Genomic DNA, 10,439 nt, shown 5'->3' with positions numbered 1-10,439 from the left:
GGAGAGGCACGAACTGAGAGGAGCCGAGAGGGGCGGGGTTTCGAGATAAGGAGGAGGTGATGGGAGAGGGGGCGGGGCCTTCGAGAGCCGAAGGGGTGGGGCGAGCTCTGGAGCTTAAGTGAGGTGGGAGCGCGAAAATGGCAGCGGCTGAGGAGGAACCGAAGCCCAAAAAGCTGAAGGTGGAGGCGCCTCGAGTGTTGAGGTGAGCGCTACCTGACACAGGGTAGAGGGTGACTGTGCCTGCTGCTAACCCGGGACCACATGGGGTTGCGCGACCGAGGCGCCGGGTGGTATCCGCACCGCCGGCATGGGGCCAACACACGGGACCGGTTGCTCGGGTAGCTGCCCTCCTGGCTGCGACCCTTTGCCCGGCGCCCGCCCAGTTTGGCCGAGTCACCGCCGGCTCCGGAGACGCTCGGCCGCCCTTGGCCAATCAGAACGCCGGCCGGGGGTGCAGCGCCGTCTTTGGGCAGGCTGCGGGCGCCACGTGGGAGCCCGCTCGAGCTGAGCTGGTGCGACCAGTGAGGACCGGACCCGACCTGATCCGAGTCACTTGCGGCGACCTCCTCTTCCCGGCGGGATGTCGAGGAGAATGCCCAGCGACAGCTCTACCCTGGGGCAAAGACAGAATTCTTGGGAGTTTTCGTAAAGGTCGCGGAAGGGCGCCTTGACCTTCCTTTTCGTACGTACATCGAACCGAATGGTGTTATCTTTGGAGATCCTCTACCGGGGACCAAGACTCCCCCTCCGAGGCTTTGCGGAGGTGGCATTTGCCTGAACGGTTAGGAAAGCTTGATTTTTCTTTTTTTCTTTGCACTTTTGGCAGCGGTGGAGATAGTTCTGCACCTAACTTTTGTTTCACATATGATTTGATGTTGCAACTTTTACTTACAAAAAGTTATTGGTTAAAATATTACTTCCTAATAAGTATAAGGTGCAGTATGCGTATTCCTTGATGATTTTGAAATGTTCCTTGGAAGGCAAAGATTTTTGTATCTAAAAATAGACATCAAACTGATTTAAAACTGTTGGGACACTCCTGATCATACAAGGCAAATCTCATTTTTTCTAGCATTACCCTTCCTTACCTCTGAAAGAACGAATCTTTCATAATTGAAAAGAAAAGATCACTTAGCGGTTTGGTGGTGTGTTAACGCTGTTTTGAATGGATGGTGACCAAATCCCTGCCAGTGCCTTTAATGTATTCCTATTACTTTCAAAGGGTCAAAGGGTTAGTGTGCCTACCTTATATGAAGAAAATAAACTTTTTTTTTAAACGACTCAGGATGTTCCTTTTTCGTTTTAAGCTTTCAAACTGTAGACTAAAGCAAAGGCTTTTGAATCAGACCTACCTGGGTTCAAGGCATGTGCTTTCCCTGGTTGGCCCATTATTAGAGTATTTCCTTAAAAAGTACCTTCTTCACAAAGTTTCCTCTACCAAATTGGAAGACAGCTGCAACTTTCCCCTGCTATCCTACTAAACATACAACCCTTAGATTTTGTCATATGGTAATCTGTTTTCAAAGTGCTTTCCTATTTTACAGATGAGAAAATGGAAGCCCAAATGAAACAATTAGTTAAGGAACTGAAGTTTGAACATAGAGCATCTGGGTGCATGTTCATTGTTGTTTGACTTTACTGTGCCTACTTGTATACAACCACCCAAGATACGCTTCTCTTCGCCTATGCAGCCTTAAAAATAACGATAAATAATAATGTTTAATGTGTATTGTTTCAGCATTTTACCTTTTTTAACTCATTCAATCCCACAACACTACAAGGTAGACACTATAATTATATACATTTTAGCAAGGAGGAAACAGGTATAGAGAGGTTAAGTAACTTGATCAAGGTCAACTTTATTAACCTCACACAGTTTGTCCAAAAGCCCTAGTGAACTGTTCACTCAGCTTTTGTTTCTCTACTTTCCTGTCTGTTTTTTGTTTTGTTCTGTGGTTAGTGTACATAGCTTTTTACGTTGTTGCAATATATGGGTATATGATACATAATAATTCTTAAACAGGTGTAATGTTATTTTACATGTTATTAGTGTCTACGTAAAACTTGTAAAAGTCCTTAGGCAACTAAAACTCATTTTATAAAATATGTAGTTAGTACCACCTGTAGACATGAAGTCAGGATTAGACACCTGAGTACTGGGATAAATCTCTTCATTTTGTGCGAAGACCTTTTGGGATTGGCTATTCCTACTTTCATTATATTAGTTTGGCTTTAAGGGTCTCAGTGTGGTAATACACTGAGTGGTTAGACTTCATGCATTATCTGTGATGACTTGCTTGACAGTTAAGGGGCTAGCTAACAGTTTTGGTTAACTTTTAAGAGAACGGCTTATAAAGTCTAAGCATGATTTAATGTGTAGAATCAGTTCCTAGGGAACAAATAAATTTATGATATAAATTTGTAGATGTCAAGAAAAGGATTTAGGGCTTTGTGAGAATTTCAGTTAGTTTTAGGGTAGTAGTTCTCAAGCAGGGGAAGTATTGCCCCCCCAAGGGACATTTGGCAATGTCTGGAGACATATTTGGCCGGGAGGGCTAATGGCACCAAGTGGGTGGAATTCAAGGATGCTGCTAAACATCCTACAATGCACAGGAATCCCCCTAAACCAAAGAATTATCCACACAAAAGTGACAATAGTGTGAGGCTGGAAAAAACGGCTTCATGGAGAGCATCTGACAAGTCTAGCTTTCCTTTCTCAAATATCCATTATTTTTCTAGGCTTTTTAGGGTATAGCAGTTACTGAAGTTGCAAAGAAATAAGCTAGCTCTGTCATATTTTCACATTGGGTTGAGGAACATTAATTGAGTGCCATACGTTATACTAGGTGCTTTATTTATGCTATCTCATTTAATCTTCCCATCAACATGTGAAGTAGGAATAATGATCCTTGTGTTACAGATGATGTATTTAGGCCTGAAAGACATCAAGAAGCATTTTTGGGAACTGCTCCCTAGATAAAAATGTTCCATGATGATTACGTGTATTTGGGACCACTTAACTTTCTTTTCTCTCCTTTGGAAATATCATCCAAGTTAATTTCTTCAGCGGTCACCTCTAAAGAGGATAGAGTTCCTTCCAAGGCTTGTTGAGCACATGCCAAGCCTATTCTTTTAGTCAGTATTTCAAATGCCTGCTATTTTAGGCATGGTGCTAAAAATTAGGTACATGGAGTGAGAGAGCTAAGACCCAGGTACCATCCTCTTGGTGGAAAATGAGTAGGGTTTGGGAAAATGATAACTGAGCATACCGAAAGATGACATACTGAAAGACGATGCTAACCAGATGTGAAGTAGGGTGTCTGGCTTATAGAAAAGTTTGTTTGGAGGTAGAAATGGCAGAGAGCTGCCTCTGTTGGGGTACTGAACACTTTCACTTGTGTGATCTTTCTACCTCTTGTCTGATCTTTCTACCTCTACATTTGTTTGGTCTGACTGAAGCAGAAGGTGTAGGAGGGTCCAGGCTTTGTACTGAACACTTTCACTTTTGTGATCTTTCTACCTCTACCTTCAGCTCTCAGACCCTAATTTTAACTGTCTGCTGAATATCTCCTTCTGAGTGTCTTGCTGACACTTCAAAGTCATATATATCGAACTAAATCCATCTGCTGTCCTAAATCTGCACCTTCTTCCATGGTCCCTACATCTGTTAACGGCACCACTAACTTCTCTTACTCCAAAGTTTGGAACCTAGATACTTGATTCATTTTCCCTCTGCGTATGGTTATCAAAGTTGGTCTTTTCTTCTTCAGTTATGTCTGATAAATTCCTTTTGTTTTCCATCCCTGCTGCCACAACTCAAGTTGAAACTTTATTTTGCTTAGACTTGGTGTTGGCTTCTTAACCAGTCTCTCCACCTACAGGTTCAAGTTCTGCCTAATCTTCAGGAGTAGCTCTACTTATTCATCATAGCAAATATTCATAAGCTCTGAAGTCGATGTTAGGAAGGGTTGAATCTGAAGAGCCCACATTGTAACCCTCTCTGATGTTTTAGCAATTACACATTGTTCTGGATCATGACTTCTAATTTTATATAATTTATATATATATAAATTATATATAATTTTAATCTCTATTAAAAAGGAAACAAACTGCACTTCTCCAATCAGCAAATGTTGAGCTTTTCTCAAATTATTGCTTCTTAACCATTTCACTTCCATGGACTCCTTTTAGTCTTTCCTTCTGTCTTTTACCTCTCACTAGGACCCTGTGTTTTAAAATTGTGTATTAAACCTAGGAATAAAAGTCTGTAAGTATTTTAGATGACCAAGCAACAGTTTTAGTAACCTCTTCATTTTTTTTTTTTTGGTCTTTATTTATTTTTTTAAAAAATACGTATTTATTGGAGTAAAATTGTTGTGTTAGTTTTTGCCATACAACAAAGTGAACCAGCTATATGTACACACATATCCCCATATCCCTTCCCTCTTGAGCCTCCCTCCCACCCTCCCTATCCCACCCCTCTAGGTGGTCACAGAGCACCTAGCTGATCTCCCTGTGCTATGCAGCAGCTTCCCACCAGCCATCCATTTTACATTTGGTAGTGTATATATGTCAGTGCTACTCTGTACGTCCCAGCCTCCCCTTTCCCTGTGTCCTCAAGTCTGTTCCCAACGTCCAATCTCTTTAAAACACCTTTTTTTTTTTTTCTGTTTCAGGAAATTCTCCAGAAGATGATTTTTATAAACTGAGCGTACTGTTCCTGGAGTGGCCTGTTGTGAGGATTAAATGAGAAAAATGTATGCATACTAGAAAAGAGAAAGGATGATCAATTGTGCGTCCATAGAGTATTGCTCAGTGCCTGGTCCTTAGGAACTATTCAGTTAATGTTTGTTGGATAAATTATCAGCGCAGCATAGAGTGGGACTGATAATCTTTACTTTTCTAGACCTTATGTTTTTAACAATGAAGCCTAAAATTGAGTTTGGCTCTTTTCGGGTGATATTGCATGTTGTTCACTTATATTTATAAGTTTAATCCTTTAAGATTAAAACTTTGGTTTTGAAGGAAAATGAAAAACAGAAGTCTCCTGAGGTACTTTGTATGAATCCCTTAATAAGGTCCTTTCCCAGACATTATATACTAGGGCAGAGAGAGGGTGGTGAAAAGGCAGAGTCAGAGGAAAGCCTGCATGGATTGTCCTGGGTATCTAGAGGTAAACATGAAATGCCTGGAGCCCAGGGAAAGTGAGAAGGGCTTTTGGTAAAAAGACAGGCATTGAAACTATGTTTCTGGTTTTAGGTATAGGCCTAGACTGAATAACACTAAATAAACATTAAGCCAATATGCTACTTTCTACCAGGAATATGGCTCTACTTCCCTTCCATCGATTAAAATCCTGCCTGTATGCAAAATGATCAGAGTTAAGTGGGGAAAAAAATAAGAGAATTAAAATTCTGAAGAGTGTTCTGGTCAGGATGGAAGCCAGTAGAGCAGTGGTTAAGACCTTTGGTTGACTCTTGGTCCTTATTAGCTGGTAATCTTGGAAAGATTGTTTACTGGCCCCATGCCTCTGTTTTCTCATCTTTGAAATGGGTATAATAAAAATACCTACCTCAAAAGATTGTTGAGAGGATTTCATGAAAAAGTAAATATAAAATTGGCATATAGTATGTCTTCAGTAAAAGTTAGCTGTTGTTATTACGGTGCTCTTTATCCTGCTTTTAGCTCCCTACCCTGCTCCAAACACGCAATTACAAATTTAAAAAGAAAAAGAGAAGATATAGGTGTACTCAAGAACAAGATAACCATCTCCAGGGACTGAAATGGAAAGCAAACATGCATTTAGATCCTGGGTTCAGGAGCAAGTGGAAATAACTTTGTGCAGGGGAACTGGAGTCAGATACCCTGGATGAAACTTGGAGCTGGGCTGGGGCTGGATGAAAAGAAGGCTGAAAGCCTCTACTCCTGGCTGTTGCTTTAAAAAGCTGTGGCTCTGAAGTGGTGACACAGAAGTGGCTGAGCTGCCACATGGCTCAGAGTTGGGAACTGTAATTTCTCCACTATTACCTGGTACAAGAGCACCGAACTTGTAGGTCATGGGCTCTGGAAGAGGGGTGGCTTACCTCAGAACCATTCGAAAAAGGAAGGGAAAGTCTGAGCCTGCACACAGATGAGGAAGACTATTACTTAGAAAATAACAAAACCACTAGGAGATAAACTCACTTAAAATCTAATAGAGCAATTTCAAAATGACTTTTAAGTATTTTAAATATGTTTAAAAAGATAAAAGAAGTAATAGTTATAAAAAAAGCATGTTATAAATAAACAGTAGGTAAATGTGAAGTAAATGGCTATATAAAAGAAAAAATGGTGAAAAATTAAATTTTTAAAAGTTGGTTAAACTCTGGTCCAAACGTATTTAAAGCAGAAATTAGTGAGTTGGAAGATAGTACTGAGTAATTCACCCAGATGTAGCACAGAGAAATCAAGAAAACTCAAGAGAATATTTTATATATATATATATATATATATATATATATATAAATAAACACATACATATATTGAGAGGCACCAACTAACATCTAACTGGGAGTTCCAAAAAGAGGAAAGAATGTGAATGGTGGAGAGGCCTTGTTAGAAGAGATGATGGCTGAGAATTTTCCAGAATTTAAGAAAGATCAAAGTCCTCAGGTTGAGAGGATATTCCAGGTGCATATAAGTGATATCACACAGTATTTGTGTTTCTCTTTCTGACTTACTTCACTTAGTATGATAATCTCTGGGTCCATCCATGTACCTGAAAATGGCATTATTTCATTCTTTTTTATGGCTGAGTAATATTCCATTTTGTGTGTGTGTGTGTGTGTGTGTGTGTGTGTATCTCACATCTTTTATCTGTTCATCTCTCAATGAACATTTAGGTCGTTTCCATGGCTTGGCTGTTGTAAATGGTGCTGCTATGATCATGGGTGTGCATGTATCTTTTCAAATTATAGTTTTCTCTGGGTATATGCCCAGGAGTGGAATTGCTGGATCATATGGTAACTCTCTTTTTAGTTTTTGGAGGAACCTCCATACTGTTCTCCATAGTGGCTGCACCAATTTACATTCGGATTGTGGGTTATTTTATTTTCTTTCTTTCTTTCTTTTTTTTTGTATTTTCCAACTTTTCTACACTGAACATATATATTAGGACTCTTGATTTGAAGCTGGAGGAACTTGATGTGCATTAAATACATACTTTGGCCAAGTGTCTAAATATCATCATTACAGAATGGACCTCTGGGATACTAAGTAAATCTGAAACTTTGTAAAACAAGTGTTATGATTTTATTATAGGTTGTAATCTTTTCATCTGTATTTCTGAAATCCTAAAAGCTCTGAAAACTGGAAATTAAAAAAAAAAGTTTGAGATGAATTAATTTGGCAGCAGAACTTGAACAGGTTTGAGGCCCCCTGTAGTATTTATTTGTCTGACACAAATGTGTATGTTTTGCTGTAGAAATATGTGTTTGTTGATGGCATGCTGAGTGAAACCTTCCTGGGCAGTTTATAAAATATATAGTACATACAGTGCATTACCTTCCTAAAATTGACAAATTTCTAAATCCCATAAAATTCTGGCCTCAGAACATATCTTGCCCCAAGGATTCAATAATAGGATTGAGAGCCTTTCTAAAAATTTAAATATTCAGTTTTTAAAAGCTTGCTATTGTGCAGGAACAACAATTTCTCATCAGAATCACTTGCTAAAATTTTCCTGCAGTCCCCATTCTACATGTTGATGATACTAAATAGATGCTTATTTCAAAGGTCTTGTTTGGCTAGTTCTACCATAATACTGGTGCTGGTTATGTAACTGAGTTATTAGGCTTTTCTTTCTTTCAAATAGTAACTGACTAAGGTAATTAATACTAATTACTAAAAATACTAAAAATACTAAGGTATTAGTCAGTTACTCTTCAATTTTTGGACTTCAAGATTTGGAAGGCTCATTTCACTGAAGTGGTCTCATGAACTGAAATTTCACATACTGCTTGAAGACGATACTTTTTGCATATTTTCCAAAGCAGATTTAAAGTTGTTGCCCTCACTTACATGTTTTATTTCTTATGTTTTTGTTTGTACTTGTGCCCTCATATGATTTCTTTAAAAATGTATTCATCTAGGAAACAATAATTCGCTTTCAATGTAAGAACATCTGAGTTTCCATTTGCATTTTGGCTTTCATTGCATACATGCTGATTTCAGCATCTTCTGTAGAATAGAATAAGAAAATATGTACAGCAATTATATAAGAAACTCCTACCTTCTCAAGACACAGTTTGGTTACTGTATTAACAGGATCTCACAATTTTGTCAGCAAACCACATTTAGTTACTAATAAGCCCCGCTATTTTGCTATGTTAGCTGCAAATACAGGATTATAGGTATGAAGGTAGCTTATGTGATTACTGATCACTCACAAAATTAGAGGTTATCAGAAATGATATTGAAGTGGTTACTTGGCTTTTTGCCTTCTAGAGGCTGAGGCTGGACTTTGGTGTATCCCTAGTAGAACCATTAAGTTTCTAAGAGACTCAGTTGACTAAAAGAGCAGGAAGTCTAGCCAGATATGACTCATTCTAGGAGTGCATCTCTTCCCTCTATTGTCGTCTGGTATTGAATTCATTTCTCACACAGCCCATCTTAATGTAACAAGAAAGATGGCATTTTTCATCCCTAAGCCCAAAATCTCATGAGCCCAAAGGCAGAGACTTTCCACATCTATGTATCAGTTTTGAGAATACTCTGATTAGTCCTGCCTGGGTTACATACCCACCATTGAATCAATTAGTGTATCAGAGGTGGGGATTTTGGCCAGCCTTGGATATACTCTCAGCCATTTTCCTGTGTGCAAGTGTGCGTGCTTGCATGCACACCAATGGTGTTTATATATGTGGGGGAGTGCATGGATGTTGAGGAGGACGCTCTAATCAACAGCTCCACCAGCACTTTGTAGGGTGTAGGAGGTGAGGTGGTATCATTCTCTTAGCAAGAGAAAAGTTCATTATAGCATATATAGAATATATTTATGAAAACATCATTCCTCAAGGTCCAGCCAAAGTTTATCTTCCCTATAAAACTTTCCTAATCACCAAGCCTGGAAACAGCTCCTTCACTGGTTGGTTGTACTTTATACTTTGCATTATTGCAGTGCACAGTGTGTGCATGTTTTATCTCGTCTAGTGCTACTTGAAGTAGGGAAACTTGTTGAATCACTCTTAATGCCTTGTAACTAATTACTTCATTGCAACATAGGCTCTAAATTTTTATTCAGTGAATTAATTCTTAAACTCTAAAGATGTTTTAAGGTTATGTTTGTAGTACTCAGTGGCACAAAATGGATTCATGTTTTGGCTGTAAATTCTTATCTATTCATAAGAGTTGATAGATCTCTTACCTGAAAACATTTCATGGTTCTTGGACCTTTCTTTTTTATTGTTACATGGAGTGCTCTTGTGTGTGAAATAAATCCAATACTAGAAGACAGAGGCCAAGAGATGCACTCCTAGATTACATTTCTGTTCTTTCTGGTGACTATAGTGAGCCTTGACTATAATAATCATTTCGTGCATTTGTCCATGGGGAAAATTCCCTCAGAATAAATATATTACTCCTATATAAATAGTAACATTTTATTAAGGCCGTGTGGTCAGTGTTTTCTTTCTTAAAAAAAATGTAGTAGAATTGCTTATTTGGTGGAGAAATAAATTTTCTGAAAATGAATTTGCAAAGAAGAACGCAGTGACTTATCAGAATGATCAGTCTTTTCCCTATGGGTTAGCAGGTCCTTAATTAGTGAGCTTATTTGCATTTTAATTAGAACTCCAAAAGCACTGAAGGTTAGCAACATTGTTCTTAATTTCATAGCGTACTGTGTAACAGTGTACTATGTAACCAACAGGTAATACCGCAAAATGGTCTTTTTAAGAAATTTGTCTGTTGACTCATCCAAGAGGGGTCACTGGAAAACAAAATATAGCAAAAGAATCAAATTCAGATGTCTTAGGGTTCTCAAATTCCTTTAAGCTTGATGTAGCAAAATAGTTTTACTCTTTGAGCCCTTGAGCTGAAGTCTGGAAAGCCATGTTAAGTTTTTGAGTAAACAAATTGAAAAACAAGAAAATTATCTTAAAAAAACCAAACAGTTCAAATGTGTTGCCTTTGAAGTTAACCACATTAGAGATTTGAACATTTTCTTGTTTTATAGGCATGACTGAGGAAGTCTTGGGTTCCTCCTAAAATAGAGTTTTTTAGAAATTGTTTTTCCTATGCAGAGCTGAGACCGTAGCTATCATTTTTAGTTCTTAGTTTTGGTGAAGATTAGAGCTGTTAAGCTGTAGAAGTGATGCAGATTTACACCCTTGGTTATGTCTCTGTTCTCACATACTCAAGATGAACTGATTATATTACATTTTAGCATGGGATAGCATGTT

General features: G+C 38.6%; 1 protein-coding gene across 3 annotated transcripts in view; it reads left to right on the top strand.

Annotated features, from left to right (window-relative positions):
• Window positions 1-94: 94 nt before the first annotated feature.
• The window catches only part of ADK (adenosine kinase), a 486,415-nt gene continuing 476,070 nt past the window's right edge, over window positions 95-10,439 (top strand). The window contains exons 1-2 of one of the 3 annotated variants that reach the window (XM_060034754.1): window positions 108-202; window positions 4,677-4,757. In XM_060034754.1, the coding sequence (XP_059890737.1) occupies window positions 4,747-4,757 (11 nt within the window). In that variant the 5' untranslated portion in view covers window positions 108-202; window positions 4,677-4,746. Of the gene's footprint in view, window positions 203-274; window positions 782-4,676; window positions 4,758-10,439 lie in introns of those variants that run through there. The other 2 variants (XM_060034753.1, XM_060034751.1) reach the window with 2 other exon arrangements.

This window comes from Delphinus delphis, chromosome 16 (genome assembly GCF_949987515.2).
Source record: "Delphinus delphis chromosome 16, mDelDel1.2, whole genome shotgun sequence".
Classification (NCBI taxonomy): domain Eukaryota; kingdom Metazoa; phylum Chordata; class Mammalia; order Artiodactyla; family Delphinidae; genus Delphinus; species Delphinus delphis.
Note: the sequence above shows the minus strand (reverse complement) of the source record. Positions and strands in the feature narration are given on the sequence as shown.